This window comes from Trichophyton verrucosum, assembly GCF_000151505.1.
Source record: "Trichophyton verrucosum HKI 0517 chromosome Unknown contig00811_1.f1.exp, whole genome shotgun sequence".
NCBI lineage: Eukaryota > Fungi > Ascomycota > Eurotiomycetes > Onygenales > Arthrodermataceae > Trichophyton > Trichophyton verrucosum.
Genome location: NW_003315248.1, coordinates 58,743 through 73,663, shown reverse-complemented (window position 1 = coordinate 73,663; position 14,921 = coordinate 58,743). Strand labels below are relative to the sequence as shown.

Sequence of the window (14,921 nt, the reverse complement as noted above, 5' to 3'; positions counted from 1 at the left end):
GGGGAGTGTTAAAAGACAGTGAAAAAAAAGAAAGAGAGAGAGAGAGAGAGGAAGAAGAGGAACAGAAAGAGGACTGACTTCATCGTTGGGTAGACAGTATCGTCCCTCTCTGAACGAGGCATAACGCCGCCCGTTCCTGTAGACATAACTGGTAATGCTGGAGGTCAAGCTCTGCAGCGAGTGTTCATCGCTGTTTACCGGCCGTTAGACGAGACGATTGATGCACAAAACATGAAGAGAAGCGAGACAGAACTGACCTGTCGCTGCCCACGGCCGAGTCGCTGTCGTCGAACTCGTCCTCCTCGTCGTCCACCGCCAGCTGCGGCATCTGGTCAGGCTCAGGCCGGCGGACAGGCGAGCCAGGCGAGGACGAGATCTGATGTTTCTGCTGCTGCTGCTGCTGCTGTTGATGTTGATGCTGCTGCTCAACGGCTGCGGCGCACTCGTCTGGCGACGGCTTGACCATCTTCGCTGGCCGCGGACCGTCGAGCCCGGGCTGGTGGTGGTCATCAGCAGTCGTAGCGGGCGCCATCGAGGATGAATCAGACGAACAGGAGGGAGTCTCTGGTGGTGCTCGCGCCGGAGAACAAGCTGCTGCAGCTGGAGGAAGCACTGTTGCTGGCAAATTCGAGGGCGCGGTCGATGTTGGCGCAGCGCATGAAAAGGAAAAGCAGTCGAGCCAGGGCGTCGTCGTATAGCCGTTGGATTCGCGGGATGCAGCAGGACTCGCAGCAGAGGCCCCGGCAGCAGACATCAGGCAGGGAACTCTCCGCAGACGCCGCTGGGTAACTCCGTAGATGTGTTATTATCTGTGTCTGTATGGAGTATCTGTCTCTTGTCTCTCTCCCGGCCCTTCTGGCCACTTCTTTTCGCCGTCTCAGGGTCCTTGTCCGTCTGTCCGTCTAGACGTCTGCCTGTCCGTCTGCCTGTCTGTCTGTCTTTGTCGCAGCAACATCGCCAGGCGAAGAAAAGGAGACTCCAGAGCCGGCCAGCAGCGTCTGACAGGACTCTGAAGACTCGTCTCCTTGTGTCCCCTGTCCTCCTGGGGGGGCTATATCTGGCCCTCCGGGGGTTGTTGCTATAGTCCTGTAGCAGTGGCTAAGGGGGCCCATGTCTGGCTGCAGCGTCTTCCTGCGGGCTTCCCTGCTCTTAACCGCATGTAACTTGTTTCTTTTCCCAGTCCCGGCCGGCGTCAAGTGTGTGAACTCGAAGTCACTAGCTCATAGTCCCGTAAGGTAGTGAGTTTATGTCGTATAATGTCGTATGTTGTAATAGTGGTCAACTCACCTAGTAACTAACTTAGTGAGTAGTCAACTCCGCCTCCGCCCCTAGTCAGTCAGTCCTGTAGTTATATCTAGTTAACTGGTTAACTAGTTATCTTCGGCCTGGCTGCACTCAACTCTAGTTAACTAGTTAGTCAAGCAACGACAACACCGTCAAACGTCAACCAGCAACCGACCAGCAGGATAGACAGACAGCTATCTGACCATGCTGACGCCGACGACGACGGTGCTGGGCCTCGCTGCCGCTGCCGGCCTGCTCTCGCACTGGCAGCTCTTCCTGCGCGGCGAGTGGGAGCGCCATACGCCCGCCGTGGCCGCCGTCTACTCCCTCGCGGCCGCCGGCTTGCTCGCTGCCTTCTGGCTCGTCCAGCGTCTGCCGCTGCTCGACTCGCTGTGGGCGCTGGCAGTGCTCGCGGCCGTCTACGCGCTCTCGCTGTTTGCCAGTATATCCATCTACCGGCTCTGCTTCCATTCGCTCAAGCAGTTCCCAGGCCCTGTCGCAGCCAAACTGTCGGGTTTCTGGTCTGTCGCCTGCGCCCTGCCACAGTTCAAGTTTCACGAAGCTGTTCAGGCCCTTCACGCTGAGCATGGCGACTTTGTCCGGATCCGTCAGTCTGTCCCATTGATTGTGTCTTTTTATGCGATGGTTGTGTGTTGTGTGTTGTGTGTTGTGTGTTGTGTGTGGGCTGTTGATACTGATAACTACACCTCTGCAGGACCGCGCGAAATCTCAGTCAACAACGTTGCAGCCGTGCGAGATATCCATGGCTACGGCTCGGTCTGCCTCAAGGGGCCCTTCTACGACCTCAATTACCCGTCCAGGTCGCTCCAGATGACCAGAGACAAGGCGTTCCACTCGCGGAGACGCCGCACCTGGGACCGCGGCTTCAGTCCAAAAGGTGCCCCTGAACCCCCCCCCTAACTAGTTATCTGAGCAACTGTCTAACTGAGAATATCTCGACTGACTGGTTTCTACGTCTAGCATTGAGCGAGTATGAGCCTCGCGTGTACCAGCACTGTCTGGATCTGGTCAAGCAGCTCTCCAGACTGGCCGGGACGCCGGTCGACATCGGCAAATGGTTCAAGTACTTTGGCTTTGACGTCATGGGCGACCTCAGCTTTGGACGGCCATTCGACATGCTGACCACCGGCAACCCTCATTTCCTCTTTGGCATGATGGAGTCTAGCAAGCCTGTCGTGGGAACGCTCATTGGCGTCCCCTGGCTCTTCATTCTCTTCCAAAAGCTGCCCGGAATCAGCCGTGTACGCTCAAACTGGATCTCCTGGTGCGGCGTCCAGGTCCAAGAACGAATGAAGGTAGGCTTCTCCCTGGTCTATCAATACATATGTAATATGTAACTAGAGTGTGCTAACTAAGGATATATAGCTGGGAACTACACGGCCTGATCTATTTTCATACATCCTGGGAAATGATCTCAGTGAAGCTACATCGGATGGAGACCTGACTTATGACGCCGAATTGGCCATCGTGGCAGGCAGTGAGACCACAGCTCTCAACCTGACCACAGTCCTCTACCTCCTGGCACTCCATCCAGAGCAGAAAAAGGCACTCCAGGCTGAGGTAGACCTCCTGATACCCACCCTCGACCAGTTCTCACACCAGAAGCTCGCATCCAGCCACCTCCTCGAAGGGTGCATCAACGAAGGCCTACGGCTCTACCCTCCCGTCCCCAGCGGAGTGCAACGCCTGACACCCCCGCAGGGAGCAATGATCGCGGACAGATGGATTCCTGGAGACACGATCGTCTCGACTCCCACATACACTCTCCATCGCGGTACGTATCACCATCTGCCATCCCTGCTAGCTTGTTCCTTTTTTTTTTTTTCACATTTGTTATTTGTTTTCCAACACATAGTTTCTTTTTCTATTTTTACCTCAGATCACGATCTCCTTATTTTTGCCTTTTCGTATTTTCTCGGTCGTTTCCCTGTCCTCTCTTCTCTCTCTCTCTTCTCACAGATACTTGGTGTGTTATCCAGGTTGAATAACGGCATGCTAACATGGATATAAATTACCCAATCTAGATAGCAGATATTTCGTACAGCCCAATCATTTCATCCCCGAGAGATGGTCGTCTAAGCCCGAGCTGATCATTCGCAAGGACGCGTTCAACCCGTTCCTGGCAGGTAGATACTCCTGTGCCGGCCGTCCGCTCGCCATGATGGAGATGCGCATGCTGCTCGCGATGGTCGTCCGGCTGTTCGACTTCAGCTTCCCCAAAGAGAGCCGTGCCGGCTCCGAGAAACTCTACGATGGCAAGGGCGGATTCAGAGACTACTTCACGGCTGGAGCCCCGACGGTTCCCCTGGTCTTTACCAAGCGGTCTCTCGATACCGTAGCCAATGGGACCTGAAAGTGCCGGGTTTGTTTGTTCCCTTTCTTCCACCCCCCCCCATCATTATTCTAGCCCTTTTCTCCCCCTCGACCTTAAGTACTTACGTGCGACTCCCTCCGCACGAACTAAAGTCTCAGTCCAACAACACCTTCCTGTCTCTTTGTTTCCTTACTTACTCCTCATCCTTCATCCTTTTCTAAGCGGGCGGCGGGCGGTTTTCTTTTCTTTTCCTCTTTCGGGTGTATATGCATAATGAGACAAGACAGTCCGCGGGTCCCCTTTCTTATTCCTCTGCTCTCTTTTTATTCCAACCCGAGGCCGAAATGATGAACAAGACATGACATGACTTTTATTTTCTTTTCTCTCTTTTTGCATTCATTTTCTTTTTTTTTTTTTACTTTTTTATTTTCATTTTTTAGTGACGAGTTTCCTTGCTGTACCTCTTTTGAACTATCAAATCAACCAACAAGCCAGCAAGCCAGTCAACCATCCAACCAACCAACATCCAAACGCTCTATGAAATTGGGATGCGAACTGAGATATAAAAAAGCAAGACACACGCGGAATTGCATAGGCAGCACAGCGTCTGATTGAACGTCTAGCGCCCCCAATTCCTGTCTCCCGCACACTCACACCAACCAATCCACAAACCAACTACACACATCCCCTACAAGCAAACGAGGGAAGCGTTCAAAGGCGTTACCGTTGGACAGAATCGCCAGACTCGATCCCAATCGGCCTCCCAAGATATGAAAGCGAACCGTACCGCCGGACGGAAGGGCCAGAAGATGATGAAGAAGAAAAAGAAAGCAAAGCACAAAGATAGTTAACTTAACATTTCGCAACCTACATACACACACAACCTACATAAGCACAAGCATACGGAGAGTACCTACTTGCCTGCCTTATTCAGCGGCAGATCTACGGCTGGCTGCACATAACGATCTGCCCGATATTAAATACCCATCAATCAAATCACATTCAAAAGTCAACACAGTGGTAAGCTGACTGAAATGCTAAAAGGAAGAAGAAGCAAAGGGCGAAGGGGGCGAGGAAGAGGAAGAGGAGGGGGGTGCACGAAGAAGCCCGGTTTCCCACCCTCTTGTCATCCCCTACACCTACATACATGCATAACAATCAAAAATTAGCCCGGTCGTGCCCAAGTTATGTATGCGTTTGCACGATAAGAAGAGCAGCCCTCCTGTACGAGTCTGTATGAAACGTCTAACGGTATAGATTATCTCGAGGCCCAGCCAGTTCCCAGCTCCCAGTTCCCAGAGTGCGTTCTGTCCATCCTGCAACGTCGTACCAACGCCGACCCGCTGAATGGGAAACGTCCACACCCCGAACCAACCTGACGGGACACGGGCATCGGGTTCATCCATGAGCCATGGGTCTTTTTTTATTTTTATTTTTATTTTTTTTTTTTTTGTTTGCTGGATGTCCGGACATCCTACAGTAAGTATGCCGCTGGGCTGCCGCAAGCGGTGATTTGCCAGACTAACTACCCGGACCCCTTGACTATCCAGCATGTCGGGCTCTTGTCCGCTTCGCAGCATGGCATGATATGTTCGTCTAGGCGAGAGACGGCATCCTCTTTTTCTTGTCTTAGTATGCTTTGTGCGCTGCCATTGTTTGGTTCGTTCTTGCATAGAGTTTTTCTGCTCCTCCCCCCGGGGCCCAGTCCAGGTAAGTAGGGGTGCTTGGGTATGCGAATGCGAGTAGGGAGTGAAAGCGAGAGAGCAGACGGGACAAAGTCTGCTGCTGGTCTGGTGGCTGGCTCCTTTTTTGGACCGACCGACCGACCTGTGTGATGAACCCAGTCTCGCTGCAGAGTATTATAATTAACTGCTGCAGGGGCCTGCACACACACTAACTCGGGAATCCTGACCGTGTTGACAGCGGCCTGCTCGCAGGGTGCGGAGTATAGGGTACAGCAGGATGCTATACGCCAGCCAATGCCAATGCGTATGGACGTACATAAGAGTGTACTTATGGACGGAGTATATGCAGTAATGTCAGTATCATGGCGTGATCAAGGTAGGAAAGCCGTCAACCGCCTTTGATTTCCATGTTATACTGTTGCATTGAGCAGCAAGCCGGGATATGGGATCAGGGGATCCCCCTAGCAAAAAGTCTCCAGGACAGATGAGGGCCCGTCTAATTTGCCCACATCGAAATTAGACAAACGCTATTCAATGGACCGGCCCCAAGGAAAAGCGCGAAAGGACGAGCCAGCAAGCATGATACGAGCTGAGGGAGAGAGTTGTGGTCATCTTGGTTGAAGACTCTGATTTGAATAAAAATGCAACAAGTCAGATCTGCCATCACGCACGACATGCAAACCCTGTCCAACGCCCGGCAAAAGAAACGCTGGAAGATCGGCCTGCAGACGACTTCACTAACTAGTTATCAGAACCAAGCAGCGTCCTGTCCTCGGTGATATCGGCGCGAAAAGGCGTACCAACAAGAACAAGTACGGGGAAGTTGCATATATATGTAAGTATGCATAACTAGTCGTAAGTAGATGCAGATGCCAGGCCGGGCCACTCGGTAACGAACTCATCCTTGATCGACGGATCAGCCCAGACGGACTTCTGCTGGCACATCCATCAGCATCATCATCACCTGCCGGACAAGCATGTCCTTTTTGTTGCAGGGTTGGAGATGAAGATTTGGTGCAGCCCGGGGGGGAGGGATGGCCTGCCTGGCCCCCCCTGTCTCGCCACGCCGTGAATCTGTTGGCTGGCTCTTCGTTTCTTCGTATGGGGTAGATTGATAGAAGTCCTTGAACGGTATATCGAGAAGCTAAGTAAGTCGTAGTCGGCATCAACATTGACCAGGAGTTTCGGGCCAGCGTAACCAGTCAACGTGGACTGTTTTAATATATGCCTTTCGAAGCCGGCCGAGGGGGGTCTGACAGGCCAGCGCCGTCCACACGTATATAGTTGAACAGGGACGGCAGGGAGTAGAGCAGAGCAGAGCAGAGTAGGGCGGATTGCCATGTCTCGCGCGCCGTCTGCTGCAGGCCATCATGTCGTGCTTAAGGTTGGTTGTTTGTCCCTCCTGTGAGACGCTGCTGGATGTCACTGTCAACCAAGTAGCAGGCAGCTAGGAGATGCTTCCTCGCAGTGATCTCTTCGAAGTGATAGATAGCCATTTGACTGCCGAGCGTCGCCAGTTTTCATCGCCTGATTTGTTGGTATTGTGCTTCTTCGCGCATCAGGATGTGGTGGCACAAGCGAGCTGGCGTTTTATATCTGGTTGCAGAGGCCGGAGTCAGGGCATATCAAGGGCATTTAAGCTGCCAATAGCAGAGATATTCGCTATATATATACACTTATATATCAGACGGAGCATTAAAGCTGCTGCAGGGCTTGGTTGGTTTTCATAGATATATAAACAAGTATGTATAGTCAAGTCCATGATGCTCTCCCGAGATATTGGCTTGGATAGAACTAAGAAGCCAGAGACGAGTGGCAGCAGCGTGTCAGGCTGATATTAATGGCCTGGGGTTCATTAATACTGGCTATTGGTATGGATCTGTTGATAGCTATAACTCATGGACACAGTATATGAGGCTACACCAGCCCCCTTGCTACGTAACTATGAACTCCGGCCTGTGAATAGAACCTGCGGATACTCTGTTTTGATCCATCCGCGGCTCTGCTGCTCCCCAGTCGGATTCCCACTCTAATGACCAGCCTCAGATCGCCTGGACAGCGGCGTGGAGAGGAGTAGTGACCCTAGTTCTAGCCCTTCACTCACGATTTGCACTTGCTGCAGCATGATCTGAGCGTGAGTGAACCCAGGCCATGGTCAATGCTGTTCACTTTGCTCCAGCTACGGAGTAGTTATAGCTATTATGTTTCTCATTTGTCTTGTTGTCTTGTCTTGTTCGTCTGGGTTGGTGGCTGTCTATCAAACAGCCAGGCGAGTAAGACGAGTCCACCAACCGGCAGCAGGGACAATACCTCATACTGACACTGTCCCTTGTGCCGTAACTAGTATTATCTCTACCATGACTTTGTCAAGTTTTGTCCATGAGAGACTCTGGGTATATATGTCCAGTAGTTATTATCAGCCCCGGTTGGAAGGAAAGCCATGACCGGCCATTTCGCTGCAAAGACATGGCTCCGAGGAAGCAGAAGCAGGCCACTTTCATCCGGAGCAACAATTATCGTCCTTTTATCGTCCTTTTCTTGTTCTTTTCTTGTCCTTTTCTTGTCTATCGTCAGTATCAGACGCGGCTGAGAGGAAGAAGACTCCGTACCAAGCCCTGCTGTGGCCTCCAAGGCGCCCTCAGCCGCTGGGCAGAAGTTAGTGGACGCCTTGCCGAGTGATAAGCAGGTCTTTGGCTGGTCGTTAACGAGTCGTTAACTAGTCGTAGTGGAATCAGCAGTGTGGAATCTGATCTGATTCTAGATGCTGGCGGAGCAGTGAGAGAGAGAGAGAGAAGAGAGAGAAGAGAGAGCCTGGATCCTCTTCCGCCTTGGTTATGTGGAATCAGGCTCAGCGGCCGCGATCTTGCGGATGCTTCTCGACGGTCAAGCCTTTCGCCAGCCAGCAGCATATCATTAGCATATCATTAACTAACTGGTTATTCAATAGTTGGTATTCCGAGTAAAATCAGAGAAGAGCCCGCTGTGAGTGGCCGAGGATGCCTTGTCCATCCCTGTCCCGGCGCTGGTGATTGGCACGCAGAAGCCAGCCGGAGGGCGCAGCAGGCATGGAATAAACAACTAATAAGCAGATAGCAAGAATAATAACAGCTAATTGACAGCCGAGCAAGACGAACAAAGAGGACGAAGGGCTTGCGACTTGCGGCCTGCTGGAATCTCGCCGTTGCTGCTGCGGCTGACAGTGAATCCGCGACTCGGCCATGAGATCCAGACAACGACACGAATAGTCAGAGGAATACGGAGTAACCAGAAATAAGACTGGATAGAAGAAGTCAAGAGAGAGAGAGTCAAAAGAGAGAGACAAAAGACAGAGATCGAGAGCTAGGCGGCCGCTGAGAGTCTCGAGTCTCACGATGTACATCCAGCGGCGAGCCAGCGACGACGCCGGCAGCGAGTCCAACCTCTACTTTGTACGTATCTTCTCTTCGATCAATCAATCAATCAATCAATCAATCAGCCGACGAGAGACACTGTCTAACAGCCTGCAGGTCGCCATCATCGTCCTCGCGCTCGTCGTGGCCTTCATCACCGCGTTCTTCGTCCTGCGTCACCTCCGCCGCCGCGACTACCAGCCCCGATTCATCCCAGGCCGCTACCTCAAGGGCCTCTGGCAGCGATGGACTCCGGGCACATCGTCATCATCCTACAACGCCGTGCCCAACGGGACAAACAGACGGCTGGCCCATGAAGCCCTTAATGGAGCAGACGATGGCCAGCAGGGCCAGCACCAGGCTGCCGTCGACCGCAACACCTCCGTCCGCTCCGTCATGACTCTGCCATCCTACACCCTCACCCCCAAGGCCAGCGAGCGCGTGATAGCCCGTGAAGGCGAGCGAGACGGCATGGACGTCGTCATCGAGTTCCCCGAGACCGCCGAGGAGGAGGAAGCCAACCGTGAGGAGCAGATGGAGTCCCTGTATCAGATCCGTCTGGCGCGGCGGCGAGAGATAGCGGAGCGCGAGGAGCTCCGGCAGCAGCGTCGAGAGGCCCGCGAGAGAGGCGACTGGGCCCGGCTGGAGGAGCTGCGCAGGGAGAGCCGCGCGAGGGCTGAGGCAGGCCGGCTGGTCTCTTCAGCGGACGGCGGTGCGTCTCCCAACGGCAGCGCAGCGAATGTCTCTGCCGCCGTGCTGCTGGCCGAACACCAGTCTCGCAACCGGGGCAGGAGGGTGTCGAGCGTCTCCTACGCTGATATCGGGCATGTCAGACACGACGGGACGAGACTCACGTCTGGCTCTCACTCGCCGGACTCGGACTCGCGGGCCCTGCTGGACTCTGCGGCGGGCATGGGGATGATGGGCCACTCGCATCAGCGCACCACATCGGCCTCTTCGTTGCTCTCGCAGACCTCTGTACACTCGGACGTTTCCTCCCTGGGCACCGCGGGACCAGATTTGGGCATCAATTCCATTCCACCGCCGTATGACGATGCTATCAGTGAGACGGGCACTGCTAATGGTACTGCTAATGGCTGGGGGGATGCACCCCCGTATCAGCCAACACCTCCCAATGAAACGGCCAGCATAGTCACTCAGGAAACAGACAGAGAAAGAGAAGCAGCTGAGCCTGAAGGAAGACCCCCCGAGCAGCCTCCTCGTCTGCCGCCGCTGTCTACCTTGCCCAGCATCGCCATAGAAGTGGCCACGCCTACGACGAGTGCGCCCCCGACCCCTATATCCCATCTCCAGGCCCCTTCGCCCGTCCACACCCCGACCTCTGCTCCCAGGTAGATTCCTTTCATCTTCTTCACTTTCTACTCTCTAGTCTAATATCTTCACCCCCTTTTTCTTCTTCTCTTTAATCTCTCTCTCCCTTGGATTCTTCCTTGGATGTTTGTGTGTGGCATTTTATTTGCAGCGTTAACTTGTTTATGATCTCCATGATCGATGAATTCCAGTCACGGTAGCTATAGATCTTTTAACCCGGCATTCTTTTTTTATTTTTTTATTTTTCTCTTCGTTGACTTCTACCTACCGTCTTGTAGTACAGATCAAGCAATAGATAGTGTGATGGTGATAGAGTAAATAAACGCCCCCTTTTAAAAATGTATCAACTCAACCATTCTAATATTCAGCTGCAAATATCCGTAGACGTAAAAACACAAACACAAGCAAAAAAGTTGTTTATAGACAAAAAAACAATTACCAGCAAGTAACTACCGTCTAAGCATGTCCCCTACCAGTCGTCGTCGTCGTTATGCTTCCCTTGCATCGCGCTCTGTCGCTGCCGTAGGGCCTCTGCAAGTCCTCCCGCCAAGCTGGCATTGTTCAAACTGTTTGGCGTCGCCCGCCCACTGGCCCCCGATGAGTCCTGCGAGTTCATGCTGACGGCACTATCCCGCGGAGCTATGGGGTTCTGGACTTGCTTGCGCATGTTGGGGCGTTTTGCGGGGGGTGCGGGCGGAGCTGGTTTGGCCTTTGCAGCTGCTGTTCCGCTAGCACGCACTGCACCTGCGCCGTTAGATGTCGGTGTTGGAGCCGGAGCTGGAGCCCGGGCTGCTACGGGGGGTGGTGGAGGGGGAGGTGGTGGAGCTGCCTCCTTGATTTCCTCAATGTATGCCTCTGGAGTCCAGCCCTGGACTCCGGTACTCGGGTTCATGCATAGCCACCAACCTGGACGCTAATTAGTATACTTCCATGTTTATGTATAATGGAATAAGATAAAAGGGAAGGGATACCGTTTGTTTCACGGGAGATGATCTGTACCAGTTCTCCCTGCCGGATTGCCAGCTCATTTGTATTCCCACTGTTAAAGTCATACAGCACTTTGGCCATGGGCTTCTTGGGCGGTGGAGCTGCTTGGGGTGCCGGAGGAGGAGGTGGTGGTGGCGGCCGTGACTGGGATTGTGAAGCTGTTGAGCTAACGCGGTTATGGTTGGAGGTTGCCACAGCAGCAGCAACGGCGGCAGGTTGGGGGACAGGCCGTGATTCCAGAGTTGACTGTTGGCCACTGCCCGGAAGCTGCTGGGGTGCAGGACGTGGCTTGGGTTTGGCCGCTGTTTGCGAGAGCTTGGACGGGCCGCCGCCTGGACCGCCGGGTCGTAGAAGTTTGCCTTTGCTGATCGGCTTGCCGGCGACCTGCTTGGGCCGCGGTGTTGGCTTGGAGACCGAGTTTGCTGGCTCTCCGGGCGCTGTGCGGATAGTTCCACTCTTATACACGTCGTCCCGGGGTACGGCCGGATCCTTGACCACTTTGACCTGTGCCAACTTGCCGGGTTTCTTATTGAAGTCAATCCTAAGCTCGGAGGTTAGCATAATGTATATTTTTTTAGTTTATTAGACAAAAGTGCTGGTGAAACATACACATCACCAATCTTGAGGTTCATCTGTCCGCGCAAGGCGTTGGTGAGATGGGTGAAGAATTCCGTCTTGAACACACAGGACAATAGGGGGTCTGGCTCCTGGGGTGCACCAACAACTATTGAAAACCAATCATCTTTCAGATTGGATGTTCCAACAGCCTTTATTGCGCCCAGGGAGATGGTCCGCTCAGCAGATATGTTGAGCTGGTTGTTCACAACTGCTTGAGCAACAATGTAAACATTTTTAGCAGTCTACCACATGTTCCCTATTAGTATCCATTTAGAGTCTCAACTGTCCGAGAAGAAATTCATACCAGGATTAAAAGTCGTGGTGCAGGTTTACTTGATCGGCCGAATTTCGTTACCAGAAGCTCGCACCGACAGGAGAAAAGTATCGTTTCGGAACCTACAATCATACATGTCAATGGCGGATATCAAACATATGGGGACCGCATCTAAATACTTACTCGAAAGGCGGATGGAGTCTCTAACGATCTCCCCGAATCCACCCTTGTTTCCAACACCTATATAGTCACCTAGGAATCTCCTTGAGCCAAGAAGACTGAATCGTCGACGCTCCTTTTTCCCACTAAGTACTCTGTGGCCCTGGTCTCGTAGCTTGATGAACTCCAGGCCACCAGTAACACGTCTCCAGAAGCGTTGGATGCGGATGGCACATTCGGTTCGATATCGGAGGTAGTTGCGCCATGCACGCTGTATCCTGATGGCCATGTTATGCCAATAACGGTCTCGCATATGTTCAAGGGCGAAAAGCGTTTCGGGGGTCTTGATGAAAGCCTTGGTCACACCCATTTGGTACTCTTCAGCGGGGATACTTGTGTCCTTTAAGATTTGTCGGCAGCCGGACTCTGCATCACCGGTCCAGGTGTAGTCACCTGCGTACGAGGTTTTGGGAGACAGGAGGTAGAACCGTTCAACAAACTTGTCGAATGTCTGTCGGTAGGCGAAACCAGCTCGTCTGATTCGCACGTTTTCCTGTAAACCAAGATATTTGATTTGATGCATAACGTTTCCAACATTGTACTCAGATGGGGACTTGTTGTCATTTGGTTTGATTGTCCGGATATACGATGGCTGTGCTTTGGCCAGCGTTGCAACCAAATCATTGGCAGAGGCCTTGATCTTGTCACCGGCAGTTGGAGGGCGTCGCTTGTCATCCTGGTTTACTTGGTCCGGGAAAAGAGTATGTAGGAAGCCGTTGCCACTCGAGTTGATTAGGTTTAATATATCCTTGAGCAGTTGATCCTTGTTCTTATCTGTCATTCCTTCAATGGCATAAGACACATCGCCGGCATAATGTTTGACAATAAACTGTCCTTGCCTGGATTCAAAGTTTGGATTTTGGCCGAGGAAGTTCAATCGTCCAACAAAGGTTTGATCTGCTGCCGCCGAATCCGCATGTGCAGTGGCACAGGCGTCATTAAGCGCAGCAAATATTCCCGGCGGTCTCTTATCTTCAATTAACGAGCAAACAACCTTGTTATCGAAGTATTTGATGGGCGTCCATTGAATTTGTTCCCGGGCATATTCTTCTTGTTCTGTCTTCAATGTCAATTGAATAAAGATCTGCTGGAGCTTTTCATTGACATAGTTGATGCAGAGCTGCTCGAATGAGTTCTTCTCGAAAATCTCAAATCCATAAATATCCAGGATACCAATAGAGTTTGAAACGGCTCCTTTCGCAACCAGGGATGCATTCACTCGCTGCACAATCCAGTCAAAGAGATTGAAATAGAGGGCCTTTGCCAAGGCATCACGAACAGCCATAGCTTGCACCGTGTTCAACGGCACTTCATAGATAGACCCTCTCCGAGCTCCTCTTGCGGTTTCGACGATTCTGTGGGTAAGAGCCTTTTGAACCTGGTCCGCATCAACTTCCATTAAATAGGCAACAAAGTCGATGACCGACCGGTCGGTGATAGTGGCATTGCTCTGGTCATCCTCAACAAACTGCATATTTCCTAGCCAGAGGATAGCAGCTAGTACACGGAAAATGTTGTCCTGCTCAGCCTGGCTTAAGCCAATGATCTTCATAGCTTCAACGGTCTCTCTAAAATCAGCTGAGTCATCTATATTAGGCACGTCAAAACACTTTGAGCGGCTAGTATATAGGTAGGCATCCGGCTTCTGAATTCCAAATGCTTCTATTCAACTTTATTAGCAATTGATGATATATATATATATATATATTCTTCACAGGTACGTACCGCGGTATGACTGGGGGGCAGCCTTCGTGAATTGATAGAAGATATGGAAATTGCGCTCGTTGGTGATCTGGCCCACCACTCTGGACTTCTCTAATAAGTAATTTGTGATCACGGCTCCGACAGGTTCTCCAACCGAATTGAACTGGAGTTCTAAGTATTTTCCAAATCGCGATGAGTTGTTGTTGCGCAATGTTTTCGCATTTCCAAACGATTCCAGGAGCGGATTGGTTGCCAGAACCATATCCTTGGTTTCTTGAATGGAAGAATCTGAACCCCCCGAGACGTTTGCGATATACTGCATCAATCGTCGGGCAGCTTCTGTCTTTCCGGCGCCGGATTCTCCTGAGATAATAACACATTGATTTTCCTTGTATGCTTTCATGTTATAGTATGCTGACTCGGCGACTGCGAAGACGTGCGGTTTTACTTCGAGACGGTTCTTCCCGCGGTACGAATCGAGGACCTCGTCGGTATATATCCCAACTAAGCAAGCAATATACGTTAGAATTAGAAAGGCTACTGAGAGCAAACAGCTACTTACGGTCTCGAAACGGGTTGACAGAGACAAGCACATGGCCGATATATGTCTGCGACCTGACGTTAGCGTGCGGCTGGTAAAGGGGCAACCCAAAGCTGATGTAGCGCAGCACTCACGTAAATCTCCCCATGCTCAAACCGTTTCTTCAGATTCTCGTTGATAGCTTCATTGGACACCTTGCTGAGCAGCGTCAAGTCTGATACACCGACTTCCTTCTTCTTGGTGCTCTCAAAGACGGCTTTTTTTACTCGCGGTTGACCGGAGCCCTTATCCCCCGCATGTTTAGACCGCCCGCCTTTACTCTTCTTATCATCGCGAGGACGTTTAGAATAGCCCTGGAAGACGATAAGGAGTTAGTATGACTTCTTCCTTTATGTCGGACAGAAGTTTTCCAAGCATGCGACTCACCATTCTTCTGATAGCAGCTCACACGGGGCTGGCTGGACGGCCAACTCAGGGTGAGCCTGGGGATTGTGACGTTGGGCGCAGCGCTGCAGTTCCTTGACGGCCGAGGAGCAGTGGCAGGCCTGGAGAT

General features: G+C 52.1%; 5 protein-coding genes across 5 annotated transcripts; 3 read left to right on the top strand and 2 right to left on the bottom strand.

The window, feature by feature from the left end:
• Positions 1-177: 177 nt before the first annotated feature.
• Positions 178-698, top strand: TRV_06804 (uncharacterized protein; the record flags this gene model as incomplete). The annotated part of the gene is made up of 2 exons (XM_003019152.1): positions 178-445; positions 523-698. Coding segments are annotated over 2 exons (444 nt in total), but the record flags the coding sequence as incomplete, so codon positions are not given.
• Positions 699-1,443: 745 nt separating this feature from the next.
• On the bottom strand, positions 1,444-1,872 carry TRV_06803 (uncharacterized protein; the record flags this gene model as incomplete). The annotated part of the gene is made up of 1 exon (XM_003019151.1): positions 1,444-1,872. One exon carries the CDS (start codon positions 1,870-1,872, stop codon positions 1,444-1,446), a length of 429 nt encoding a protein of 142 aa, XP_003019197.1.
• Positions 1,873-1,926: 54 nt separating this feature from the next.
• Positions 1,927-3,658, top strand: TRV_06802 (cytochrome P450 monooxygenase, putative; the record flags this gene model as incomplete). Its single annotated transcript, XM_003019150.1, has 4 exons — positions 1,927-2,182; positions 2,266-2,600; positions 2,671-3,271; positions 3,330-3,658. The coding sequence occupies 4 exons, from the start codon at positions 1,927-1,929 to the stop codon at positions 3,656-3,658; spliced, it is 1,521 nt and encodes a 506-aa protein (XP_003019196.1).
• A 5,017-nt stretch (positions 3,659-8,675) lies between these two features.
• TRV_06801 (uncharacterized protein) lies at positions 8,676-10,049 on the top strand (the record flags this gene model as incomplete). The annotated part of the gene is made up of 1 exon (XM_003019149.1): positions 8,676-10,049. The coding sequence occupies one exon, from the start codon at positions 8,676-8,678 to the stop codon at positions 10,047-10,049; it is 1,374 nt and encodes a 457-aa protein (XP_003019195.1).
• A 445-nt stretch (positions 10,050-10,494) lies between these two features.
• Positions 10,495-14,797, bottom strand: TRV_06800 (uncharacterized protein; the record flags this gene model as incomplete). The annotated part of the gene is made up of 8 exons (XM_003019148.1): positions 10,495-10,893; positions 10,932-11,553; positions 11,622-11,838; positions 12,031-13,785; positions 13,849-14,331; positions 14,390-14,435; positions 14,503-14,721; positions 14,795-14,797. 8 exons carry the CDS (start codon positions 14,795-14,797, stop codon positions 10,495-10,497), a joined length of 3,744 nt encoding a protein of 1,247 aa, XP_003019194.1.
• Between the last annotated feature and the right edge of the window lie 124 nt (positions 14,798-14,921).